The sequence below is a fragment of the Grammomys surdaster genome, unplaced genomic scaffold (genome assembly GCF_004785775.1).
Source record: "Grammomys surdaster isolate TR1022 unplaced genomic scaffold, NIH_TR_1.0 125750, whole genome shotgun sequence".
NCBI classification, from domain to species: domain Eukaryota; kingdom Metazoa; phylum Chordata; class Mammalia; order Rodentia; family Muridae; genus Grammomys; species Grammomys surdaster.
This window is the reverse complement of record NW_021620582.1, coordinates 826,256-839,251: the sequence shown is the minus strand read 5'-3', so window position 1 is coordinate 839,251 and position 12,996 is coordinate 826,256. Positions and strand designations below refer to the sequence as shown.

The following is a 12,996-nucleotide window of genomic DNA, read 5'->3' as shown; positions in this document are numbered from 1 at the left end:
GAGAGAGAGAGAGAGAGAGAGAGAGAGAGAGAGAGAGAGAGAGAGAGGAGATGCAGTAAGCTTCAGCCGAGTAGCCATGTCCTGGATAGTGTGGGTGCTGCTGCATCCACTCACCAGACCAGGAACCCAGAAGCTACCTCCCATTTCTCCGCTGCCCTCACACTCTCTCCTTTGGGGACAGAGTCCATTTTTTATGTCTGGGACTTAAGATCTTTTTCTTCAGGCATCTGTCCACCTGGATCCTCATCTAGTGTCCTCGGTTCCCTGGCCCTGGGCTTCTACAAGAGGTCTGTGTCTACAATCTGTATCTGCTATTCCAGCCTTTATTCTGTGCTCCTGACTTCTACAACTTTCTTTTTAGATTTAGTTATTTTATATGGATATGTGTTTTGCCTACATGAATGTATATTCACCACATATGTACCTGGTTCCTGCAGAAGTCAGAAGAGGGCATCAACTCTCCCGGACCTGGAGTTAGAGACAGTTGTGAGCCCCTATGTGGGTGCTGGGAACTGAACCCGGATCCTCTGCAAGAACAAGTGCTTCTAACCTTTGTGCCATCTCTCCAGCCTCTTTTCCTAGTTTTGATGGTTTGTTTGTTTTGACTTTTTTTTTTTTGAAACAGGATCTCATGTAGCCAGGCTGGCCACAGACTTGCCATGTAATTGATGATTGCCTTGAGATATTGCCATTCTAGAGACATCTGAAGATTTCAAGACACAATATATTAGCTCTCCTACCTTAGCAATCTTCCTACCACTTGGAACTACTAAGTATTGGTACTTTGTAACCATTTCCCTAAAGATATTCTTTATCTGTCAAGATCTATTTCAATTCTCAAGCTTTTAAAAGCCTATGAGATCCTTTGGAGGGAGAAAGTACATTTTTATAATAAGCTTGTTCAAACCCTCTCCCCAGCTGCTACTATCTATGGGCTGAAGCCTAAATTCCTAACATAGGCTCTAGGACCTAAAACTTCAGTGTGTCTGTATTCACCTTCCTAGAAACTTTTTCCTTTTCTTGCACACCTAGTACTACATGACACTCACCTGTTATTTCAGAACGCAGCTCATGAGCTTACTCTTTAATGAGTCTTTTAAATAGTTAAAAGGTTTTTAAATTTTAAATTCTATTGCATGTATACATGGGTGTTTTGGCAGCATATGCATCTGTGCACCACTTCATGCCTAGTATTTGCAGAGAACAGAAGAGGGAGCTGGATCCCCTGGAACTGGAGTTACTGATGGTTATGTCATTGTGAACTGCTGGGAATTAAACTCGGGGCCTCTAGAAGCGCATCCGGTGCTCTTAACCACTGAGCCATCTCTCCGGCTCCCTTTTATGAATCTTCTCCTGCTTTCACATCTGTCTCTGGGGTTCTCCTTTTCTTTACCTCCCAAACCTCATGTAGAGTTGTTCTGTGAACTTGCTGCAATCTCACTCATGTAATGACCTTAAAGACTAGAGCTGTGTTACTCTTCAGTGTGATCTTTAACTTGACTTAAAAAACAAACAAGCAAATACCACAGACTGGAAACAGATACCTCTCCAGTGTGATCTTTCTTAGTGCGTGGTGCAGTGTTGATACTCTGTACATACTGGCTCAGTAAACGGACAGTGCTGAGCCTCACTTAGACCTTGATGCCATAGTTCCACCATCCTCACAGTCGCGTCTAACCTGGTAAAGGGGAAAGCTATGGTCCTAGCCTGAATCAATCCCTGCTGTGGTGGTTTGAGTATGCTTGGCCCAGGGAGCGGCACTATAGGAAGTGTGGCCTTGTTGGAGGAATGTGTCACTGTGGGAGTGGGCTTTGAGACCCTCCTCCTAGCCACATGGGAGCCAGTCTTCTCCTGTTTGCCTTTGGAACAATAAATAGAATTCCCAGCTCCTCCAGCAACATGCCTTTCCTGGATGCTGTCATGCTCCAATCTTGATGATAATACCTCAGAACCTATAAGCCAGCCCCAATTAAATGTTGTCCTTTATAAGAGTTGCCTTGATCATGGTGTCTGTTCACAGCAGTGAAACCCTAACTAAGACGCCTGTTCTGTCTCTTTATCTTTTTACACCTTGATCCAGTTACTTATCTTCTTCGGGGTATAATTCTCTCAGTGCTGTGTGTACTTACCTCGGTTTTGTTGTATTAAAACAGGGCACACGCTATGTACCCAGGATCAGGTCCTCAGCACAGAAAGTGCTCAGCAAAGGCTTGCCTCCAGCCATGTTGATTGAATCACACTCTGAGCCCTTTGCTCTGACCTAACACAAATTAACCCTGCCAGATTCCATCTTACCAGGCAGGGGCCCAAGCCTTCTCCATAACAGAAATAGTGAACAACACTGAGAAACAATAGAATTACAAGGCTTGGATTGAAAACCATCTGTAAATTATATGACTTTAGGCAAGTACATTAGTGTCCTTGAATTATGAGATCACATAGGTAAAACAGAAAAACAGTGGGCATACTGGTGATCCCAGCATTTGAGGGGCAGGCAAAGGAAGGATTGTATAAATTTGAGACTAGCCTCAGGTGCATAGTGAATTTCAGTTGGCCTGCTGAATAGGAGCCCATTACAAAGAAGGGATGGATGTGAAGTGGAGAAAGAGCAGTAAGAAGGAAGAGGAGAAGGAAGAAGGAGAGGGAGGAACAGGTTTAGTTTTTAAGTAACATCCCTCCCCTTTTTGCAGAGGTTGAGCTTCCGGCCTCAAGCAGGAACTAATTGGCTTCCCCTCCCTAACAAGCCCAGCTGATCACACCCAGTCACCTCTTGAACTCGTGTCAGTCGGGCTTCTGTGGCTGCCAGCGTGGTATTCCTCTCGTATAAGAGCTTCTTAAGTCGAATCAGCTCCACGTTCTCCTTAATGGAAGCTCTGCAGACAGAAGACACTAATTGTTCCGTCAGGGCCAAGACCTCCTCCTGTTACGCACCCTGCCCCGCCCACAACACATTGGAAGTAGACAGTCTGCAAAATAGCCTTCCTCCTGTTTTTAACTGTGACACCTGAGACCTGAAGACCACCAACCTTAAACCTTTACTTCTAAGAAAAAATAGGAACTTGTTTTTTGTTTTTTTTTTTTTAAATTTATGGTTCTTACAGTTTCTCAGAAGTCTTACAGAGTCCAACTAAATATATGCTTTATTTCCTTAGAAACATAAATATAGACACAATGGAAGGTTATTATTATTTCCAAACCTTTGGGATGATTTTTCCAGGCATTTGATTTAATTTACATTTTTGAGACAATCTCTCTAGATAGACCAAGCTGGCCTTTTTTTCTTTTTAAAAAATAATTTAGAGGGGATGATGGCATATATATTTAACAGAACATTTTATTGGATATTTTATTTACATTTCAGATGTCATCCCCTTTCCCCATTTCCCCTCCCTAGAACCTCCGAATCTCATCCCCCCCATTTGCTTTTATACCATTTTAATTAAATGCAAGTATTAAGGTCAGTTCTAGGTTGAAGGACTAGAAATACAATAGGTGCAAATAGTCAAGGAACAAGCAAGACAATAAACACAAATAGTCAAAGAACAAGCAAGACAATAAACACAATTCCATGAACACTCCTGTGATCAATGTTTCTAAGGGCTTATCAGAATGATCAAAATATCTGCGCTAACTTCCCTGTCCTAGCCCAAAGTCATTTTAATGTCTGAAGCCTACTTCCTTGTTTTAGCCGAAGATTTAGATTCCTGCCTGAAATTACTTCTTTGTTCTAGCCTAACGTCAGATTCCTGCCTGAAGCTCACTTCCTTGTCCTTAGCCAATCTCCTATTCCTGCCAAGTGGCCCATTTCCTTGCCCTTGGCCCTTGTCAGATTCTTGGATGGCATATATTTTTAATCCTAGCACTCAAATTTGGGAGGCAGAGGCAGGCAGATATCTGAGTTGGAGGCCAGCTCAGTCTACAAATATATTTCTAGGACAGCCAGAGTCTTGAAAAGCAAAACCAAAATATAACAAAGTATTTGATGGCACACACCTTTAATCTCAGCACTTTGGAGGAAGAGGCTAGCAGATCTCCTTGAGTTCAAGGTCAGCCTTGTCTGCAAAGCAAGTTCCAAGGCAGCCAGAGCTACACTACTTAGTAAAACCCTGTCCCAAAAATAGACAGACAGACAGACAGACAGACAGACAGACAGACAGAGGTTTAAAAAATTTAGGAAGTATTTAGGCTCACTCTGTTTCAGTGACTCTCACTCCTAGCTAGTTATGAATGAGATCTTTAAAATTACATTGCTGCTGAGACTCCACCTCCAAGTCATTAAGTATGGGGGCTAAGTGTTTAGTTTTTTTTTTTTTTTAAGACTTTATTTATATATATGATGAATACAATGTAGCTGTCTTCAGACCCACCAGAAGAGGGCATCAGATACCATTACAAATCGTTGTGAGCCATCATGTGGTTGCTGGGAATTGAACTCAGGACCTCTGGAAGAGCAGTCAGTGCTCTTAACCGCTGAGCCATTTCTCCAGCCCAGTGTTTAGTGTTTAAGGATCTCCACAGACTTGGGTTTGCAGTTCAGTGGGCAGAGAGAAGGACTTCCGAGCACACAGGAGATCCCAAGTTTGGTCCCTGGCACTGTGTGAACCAGATGTGGTGGTAAATGGCTGTGATCCCAGTGCTTGGCAGGGAGTGGCAGGAGGATCAGAGGTTCAGGATTACCCTCTCCACCAAAATGAGTTTGGACCAGCCTGAGTTACATGAAACCCTGTCTCAAACAGCAAAATAAAAAAAAAAAAAATTCACTGGACTGTCTGTTATCCAGCCTAAGGTAGCAGATGAAGGAGGGTTGTTATCAAGTAATGGGAACCTGGTAGAATCCTAAATGCATGTGTTTATGAGAAAGAGCTGTATCTGTATAGTTTCAGTTATACAGTACTTTGGGGGAAAGGCAAAACTCTATACAGAGAGACCAGAAGGATCAGTAGCATCAGCAGTTGGGAAAGGAGACACACACAGGCAGAGCACAGGGGATTTCTGGTACAGTGGATACACTGTGATACATAATGGCAGATCCATGTAATTACACACTTGCCCAAACTCTGAGTATTCACAACAGCAAGGATGAACTTTAACATCAACTGTTGCCTCTGCCTTAATGTTTGTTCATTTTTAAATTTTTTTCTCCTTTTTTTTTGGCCTGCCTGGAATGCCCTAGTCTAGGCTGGCTTTGAACTCATAAAGATGCACCTGTCTCTACGTCTCATGTTCTGGGATTAAAGGTGTGTGCTTCTAGTTCTGGTTGTTAGCTCATATTTGTAATAAAGACACCACTTCTGGTTCAGTGGTAAAGAGTACTTTCTGCTCTCGGAAAGACAGAGTTCCAGAATAAACCAGCAGTCAGCCCCAAATCTAAGGGATATGGTACCCTCTTCTGGCCTCTTTGGGCACCATGCACACTCCCTGCAGGCAAAAATCATTTGTACACACATATGTGTACACATATTTATACATACATACATACATACATACATACATACATACATACATCTTTAAAAAATAAAGACCTGAAGAGCTGGCTTGGCTTGAAGGCACTTGTTGCTCTTGCAGAGGACTGGGGTTCAATTTCCAGCACCCACATGCTGACTCCAACCCCTTCTTCTGACCTCCACAGACACCAGGCACTCACATGGTGCAGACGTATGTGCAAGCAAAACATTCATACATGTGAAATGAAAATAAACCTGAATAAAAATTTAAATAAAAATAAACTAAAAAGGCTGAGGACAGGAGTATATGATACTTCCTATTAGATTTTGCTATGAAACTGAACAACTAAACAGTACAGTCTACTTTGTCTGTGTGTGTGTGTGTGTGTATACACTCATGCTCACACTCATTCTCTCTCTCTCTCTCTCTCTCTCTCTCTTTTTTTTTTTTGAGACAGGGTTTCTCTGTGTAGTCCTGGCTGTCCTGGAACTCACTCTGTAGACCAGGCTAGCCTCAAACTCTCGAACTCAGAAAGCCGCCTGCCTCTGCCTCCCAAGTGCTGGGATTAAAGGCGTGTGCCACCACCGCCCGGCGCTCACACTCATTCTCACACACAGGCATGTGGAAGTCAGAGGTTGATGCTGAGTATCTTCCTCTACTTTATATGACGAGACAAGCTCTCTCACAGAGAACCTTGACTAGGCCCTGAGCTCCAGGGAGTCCCTTGTATCCCACGCTGGGACTATAGGAACATGCTGCCACACCCAAGTTTTCCGTGGGTGCTGAGGTTCCAAACCCCAGTCTTCATGCTTGTATGACAAGCAGTTTACCGACTGGGCTAATCTCCCTAGACTGTTGTTTAATTAGATTTTTTTCTTTGCCAGGTGTGGTGAGTCTTGCCTTCAGTTCTAGCAACACCACACACACACACACACACACACACACACACACCACACACACACACACCAAGCCATGTGTTCTACTACTGAGCTAAATCCCCAACCCTTCTACCAGCAGGTAAAAAAAGGCACTTGCCACAGAAGTTGCATGGCTTAATTTCGATTTTTGGAACTTATGGTGGAATAAAAGAAGCAACTCCAGAAAGCTGTCTTCTGACCTCCACACACACACACCATCCCATGTGTGCACCTGGACTTGAACACACACCCTCAATACACACACATCACACACGCAATAATAATAAAAGTAAAATAAAAATTTTCAAAGGTGGGGCAGACATATGCAGGATTCCCTTTCTTCATTCCTTTCACCTTTCAGCTTGAGGACAATTTTAGGAGGGTTTAAAGGGAAAATGCTTCAGGGCAAGCAAGCTGCAATCTCAGCAGCTCCCCAAAGGAGAAAAATGGCAGAAGGAAAAATGCATGTCAACTTGAGTTAAGAGGACTTGGAGTGGCTGGAGAGATGGCTCAGAGGATAAGAGCACTGACTGCTCTTCCAGAGGTCCTTAGTTCAATTCCCAGCAACCACATGGCAGACTAACAAGTGTCTGTAACTCCAGTTCCAGAGCATCCATCTCTTTCTATATTAATTATTTAAAAATTACTAGCCAGGCAGTGGTGGCCTTTAATCCCATGACTCAGGAGGCAGAGACAGGCAGATCTCTGAGTTTCAGGTCCTCGTGGTCTACAGAGTAAGTTCCAGGACAGACAGCAAGGGCTACAGGGAGAAATTCACTTCTTCTCTTCCCCATCCCCTTTCTTTTTTTTTTTTTAATTTTTTTATTTGTTTTTAAACTTTATTTATTTTTTTCAAATCGTAATTTTTACTCATTCACACAGGGGTTATAAACACAAAAAGGCAGGACGTGGGGAAGGGGATGACACTGGAGCATGGGTGTTCAGGAGAAATACAGATATCTTTCAGAACGGGGTATCGGCTGGGTGAAGGTTCAGGGGACAGGTCACTATGACTCTGCCTATGACTTACTTGTCCTTATCTAAGTTGGTATTGTCTGCCAAGGCTACCTATTTACAAGGTCTATGACTACTCAGGCTGGTACATTTCCACGAAAGCTGCCTGTTTACAATAGCTTATAGCCATCTGTTTCAATGTTTTTACACAGAAACCCAAGACTTGATGTTAGTATACATGTATGACAGGCCTATTGCTGATTTTAGGCCTATGGCTGATTTTAGGCCTTCAGTGTATAATCAGGGATGCCCCTGACAACTCCTCCCTTTTCTAAGTATAGAAGGGCTGAGGTGATTCTAAACTTTCGAAGGCGGGGATAGAGGCCTGACCTCCAGTAATTGAAGGGGACCTTGTAATGGCTCCGGTGGCCCTGTCATTGTCCAGTGAGGCATGAGGGCCATACCCATCCCGATGTCTTTTTCCTGGAGAGGGGATACTTTTGACATCAACCCCTATGCAGTCAGGCTTGTCCCTCAGGGAGCCCAGATAGATATTTTTAACTTTTATTTATATTCCCTTGCAGTGCTTAGCCTTGCAGCCTAAGCAAGAATTCAGGTCGCCTGTCAGAGGGGGTTCTGGGTGGCCCCTCTCTGCTTGGTCTAGGGGTGGAAGTCCCCTCTTTTAGGTTGGGTGGAGATAGGTTTTGGGAACACCCTGGATAAAGTAACAACCTCACCTTGAGACTCGTGGTCCTCCATAGCTGACTTATGATAATGTATCTGAATAGGTTTTGCTACCAAATTATTTATCTGTTGTTTCACAGAGTTAGTCAGCCTATTTGAGGCCCAGGGACCAGAAGAAATAAGCACAGATAACCCAACTAATGGTCCCAAGATGAGAGGAAGTAGGGTTGACAACCATGGAGAGGGTGAAAACCCATTTTTTTTTGTTTTGTTTTGTTTTTTGAGACAGGGTTTCTCTGTGTAGCCCTGGCTGTCCTGGAACTCACTCTGTAGACCAGGCTGGCCTCAAACTCAGAAATCTGCCTTTTTCTGCCTCCCAAGTGCTGGGATTAAAGGCATGTGCCACCACCGCCCGGTCCCCCTCCCCTTTCTTAAGAGGAAGTCTCACTATGTCATCTGGAGTGCTGGGATTAAATACACATACCAGGTTATACGCCTAACTCACCCATTTCTTTATATGCAGGGGTTTTTGTTTTGGGGGTGTTTTGTTTTGGTTTGATTTTGAAACAGGGTTTCTCTGTGTAGCTCTGGCTGCCCTGGAACTCACTCTGTAGACTAGGCTGGCCTCGGACTCACAGATCTGCCTGCTGGAATTAAAGGCATGTGCAGCCGGGCGGTGGTGGCACACACCTTTAATCCCAGCACTTGGGAGGCAGAGAAAGGCGGATTTCTGAGTAGAAATTTCAGTAGGATTTCTGTAGACCAGCCTGGTCTACAGAGTGAGTTCCAGGACAGCCAGAACTACACAGAGAAACCCTGTCTTGAAAAACCAAAAATAAATAAATAAATAAATAAATAATAAATAAATAAATAAATAAATAAATAAATAAAGGCATGTGCAGTCACCACAACTGCTGCTTTTTAAATTTGCTAGGTACTCCTAGTGTAAAAGTAACTTTTATTTGCCTGATGTAATTGCCATCCTGGAGGCTTATGATTCAGTCTGCTAACCTAGGCCTAGTCCTGGCAGCTTCTAGTCTCAGTACAATCTAATCTAGGCCTAGAATGTTTTTGGCCTCTGAGACTTGCTGTTGAATAAGCTCACCCTTTCTTCTTCTTTCTGAACTCTGACTGGATAGTCAACTCAGCTGTTCTGGCTCAAACTTCTGTCCGTGACAACCGATTCAGTCTGGCTTCTCTCAGTTTCTTCTGAATTGCTCAAACTGTCAATCAGTTCTAATCTTCTTGCTCCTCATGCTCTGTCTCGTTCTGTCTTCATCTGTGTTTAGTCTAGCTTGTTCTCTTTGCAGCCTGTCTCTCTGTACAATTGTCCCAGTAAAAGTGCTTCTCCCTCTCCCTCTTTTTCTCCCTCCCCCTCTCCTCACTCTATTCTTCCTCTTCCTTTCCCCTCCCCCTATCTGTTTTGCCCCTTAAGTAGCTTTCCTTTCCTCTCCACATGAGCGTTGAACATATCCTATTTAGTTAAATTAGACATCATTTTCAAATTTCAATTAGACATCATTTTCAAACATGGGTGCTTCCTTGTACAAAGTAACTTTACCTTCATTGGGATTAAAGGTGTGTACTATGGGAGAGTCTGCATTTCAGCCAAAGGGAAATCTTTTTTTCCTCAGAAGTGAAGAAAAGCTGAGCTAAGAACCTTACTTTTTCTCTCAGTATTGTTTGAAGCACAGAATGTTAGCTCTCACCGAAGCTCTGCAGCCTTCTGAGCACACTCCTGTGAGCTTCTCTGTTCAAGCTTTTCAACTTTGGATGTTTTCTCAGGAGACCTGGAAATCTCTTCCACATGTGTAGAATCAGTCATCATAATGTGAGTACTGTTAGGCATGCAAAGACCAATGAATTTAGCCCAAATCAGGAACTGGCAGATAAAAACTATCCTGTTATAACTGAGGAAGATTAAATGCAAAAGGGAAAAGCAGAAACTTTTATAGGGTTTAGAACTCAGCTATTCACATACCAAAAAATTTTAGAAAGATTATCTGAGCAGTGGAGGTGCACACTAGTGCATAAGATGCTGAGGCAGGCGATCTCTGTGAGTTCGAGGCCAGCCTGGTCTACAAAGGGAGTTCCAGGGCAGTTAGGGCTACTCAGAGAAATCCTGCCCAGAAAAAAAAGTTAGAAAAGTCAGTTACCTTGGTGATATAGAGGATAATCTTACAAAATATAGCCTGCAAATATCAACATAGGAGATAAAAACTAAAAAGAGAGAATACTTTGTCATGAAAAAAGGACTTTTATTCTTCACTCAAAGGGTAGAGAACGCTTGTGTTTTAAGACTATAAATATGAATATAAATGGAAAATCTGACTGGAACTCACAGAGATCCGCCTGTCTGTGTGGGGACTAAGGGGATGTCCCTCCTCTTGGCTCTTGTTTTGTATTAAACAAAGATATTACCATTTTGACTTAGAGCTGCCTTTCATCTTCTCTGATTATTACAGAAATCAGCAACAGTCACCGACCCTTAAGTAATATATTCCCAACTAAAGCTTTGTGGCTAACAGCATGGGACCCACCAGAGGTACTCACAGTTGGCTGGGCTCACTGGTTATTTCAATTCTGGTGTTTTCATCCATCACATATTCTTTAAATGTGGGAGGGGCTGTATGACTGCGTCTGTCATTTGGCCCTGAAAGTTTAGGAAGGTTAAAAAAAAAAAAAAGGTGAAATGTAGCCATAGTACCTTCCAGAACACCACATGCTGAAACCAGGACACCAAGTGCTGACCACAGAGAGCCCTGAGACTTGGGAAATCCTTATGTGACAATTAGCCACAGGAGCACTTCTTAACTTCTACATAAAATCACAACTACAGATATCTTCAGCACCAAATACTGACTCAGTGAGTAGTACAAGTGGCAGGAAGAAAGACAAGCTGGTTCAAGCCAGAGCCTGTGTGTCCAGCCTGACCTGGTACATAACAGGTGGTCAATCATGCTCAAATGTATTCATTCATTCTGGTCGGTTGGTTGCCTGGATTTTTTTCAAGACAGGGTTTCTCTGTGTAGCTGTGGCTATCCTGGAACCAGGAATCCATGTAGACCAGGCTGGCGTTGAACTCAGAGAGATCCTCCAGCATCTGCCTCTGGAGTGCTGGGATTAAAGAATAAGTCCCCATGCCCTGGAATCCCGATTTTTTTAAATGTTTACTTTATTAACATACAACATGGCGGGTTCTGCAGTTGTACACATGGACCACTGCTTTGTGTGTCATCCTCTGCCTTCTCCATGCCATTCCCTGAAGGGTTTCCTTCCTTCCACCAGACAATATTACCTTTTGAGCACTTATCACTGTTACCTTCTTTTTACTCCCTCTCCCCTCATTTTTTTGTTTGTTGTTGTTTAGTTCTGTTTACTTTGGTGGTCCCAGAGATTTACCTACAGTCTCAAACATATTAAGCAAGCCCTCTGACACTGAGCTGCCTACTCGCAGTGAATTCAGAAATCTGGACCCAACTTCTCTCACGTGAGAGTTGGGGGATGGGGAAGGATTTTAGGATAGTGGAAAGGTGAGAAAACAAAGACGCTTCAGTCCCCCGGAGGGGGCGTGGTTCCAGCTTCACTCGCTGGGGTTTCTGCTGTAGTTACACACCAGTTGCGTGGGGCAGTCTGCGTCCCGCGTGGACTCGAGGCTGTGCACTGCCTGCCGCGGTCGAGGGACACAGGCGCTGCATATGCACTTTCCTCCCGGGGACTGGGGCACGAGGGGGCGCCGAGGGGCACGGGGACGCTGAGACCCACGGCCGCCTCCGCCTCGCAGGCTCCTGGAGCACAGCAAGTGTTCGTAGATCCGGCTGGGTAGTGGTGGATCGCTGCTCGTTTGTCCCTCGCCTGTAGCAAAACAAACCAGATGGGTTTCCCCCCACACCAACTCATGCCTAGGGCTTGATTCTAGCTGGGCAAGCCTCAGAGCTAGCCCCCAGCACTTATGTGTGAGGCTTACTATCGCTATATATTTGGCTTATATTTCCACATTGTAGTCCATCATTGAAGGAAGCCAGGGTCTTAAGACTCAAACAGGGTCGTAACCTGGAGACAGGAGCAGAGGCTGTAGAGGGATACCGCTTCCCGGCTTGTTCAGCCGGCTTGTTCAGTCCAGGACTAGCACCACCCCACCGGCAATGAGCTTGGCCCTCCCTCCTCAAACACCAACAAAATGCCCTCTAGCTAGATCTTTTTGTTTGTCTTTTTATTTTATTGCTGTTGTTTTTGTTTTGTTTTTCAGGGTTTCCGTGTAGCCCTGGCAGTTCTCACCCCACACCCAGGCTTGCTCCGCTACCACCGGCTTTTCTCCCACAGCTTCAACTCATCCAAGTGATTTGTTTACCCTCAGCTCTTTTGTCACCATGTCCATTCTACTTCTTTTTCTCTCTGCTCTGGACTCTTCCAGATGCCTCTAGGTATGCTCTCTCTTATCTCTGATTCACAATACCCTGCCCCGCCCGCCCCTCCCCCCCTAAGGGAGTGGCCATTCCAGCGGGTTTCCCCCCCCCCCCCCCCTCTCTCTCTCTCTCTCTCTCTCTCTCTCTCTCTCCTTTGTTTGTTTTTGTTTTTTTCGAGACAGGGTTTCTCTGTGTAGCCCTGGCTGTCCTGGAACTCACTCTTCTGGTGTGTCTAAAGACTGATACAGTGTATTCATATAAGTAAAATAAATACATCTTTGAAGAAATGAAATAAAAATAAAATAAAGTGAAATAAATATTTAAAAGGGGGTTTGGGTATTCTGGAACGCTCCTTAGATATCAGCCTCAGGAGCCAGAGGCAGGTAGAGGCACTGACTACTCTTCCAGAAGTCCTGAGTTCAATTCCCAACAACTACATGGTGGCTCACAACCATCTGTAATGAGATCCAATACCCTCGTCTGGTGTGTCTGAAGACAGCCACAGTGTATTCATATACATAAAACAAAAGAAAGGAAGAAAGAAAGAAAGAAAGAAAGAAAGAAAGAAAGAAAGAAAGAAAGAAAGAAAG

General features: G+C 44.0%; 1 protein-coding gene across 2 annotated transcripts in view; it reads right to left on the bottom strand.

Annotated features, from left to right (window-relative positions):
- The window catches only part of Rpgrip1 (RPGR interacting protein 1), a 50,120-nt gene that overhangs the window by 34,434 nt on the left and 2,690 nt on the right, over positions 1-12,996 (bottom strand). For both annotated transcript variants that reach the window (XM_028788475.1, XM_028788476.1), the window contains exons 3-6: positions 11,617-11,855; positions 10,554-10,653; positions 9,710-9,838; positions 2,768-2,873 (exon numbers count right to left, since the gene is read on the bottom strand). In XM_028788475.1, coding sequence (XP_028644308.1) covers positions 2,768-2,873; positions 9,710-9,838; positions 10,554-10,653; positions 11,617-11,855 — 574 coding nt within the window. The remainder of the gene's footprint in view (positions 1-2,767; positions 2,874-9,709; positions 9,839-10,553; positions 10,654-11,616; positions 11,856-12,996) is intronic.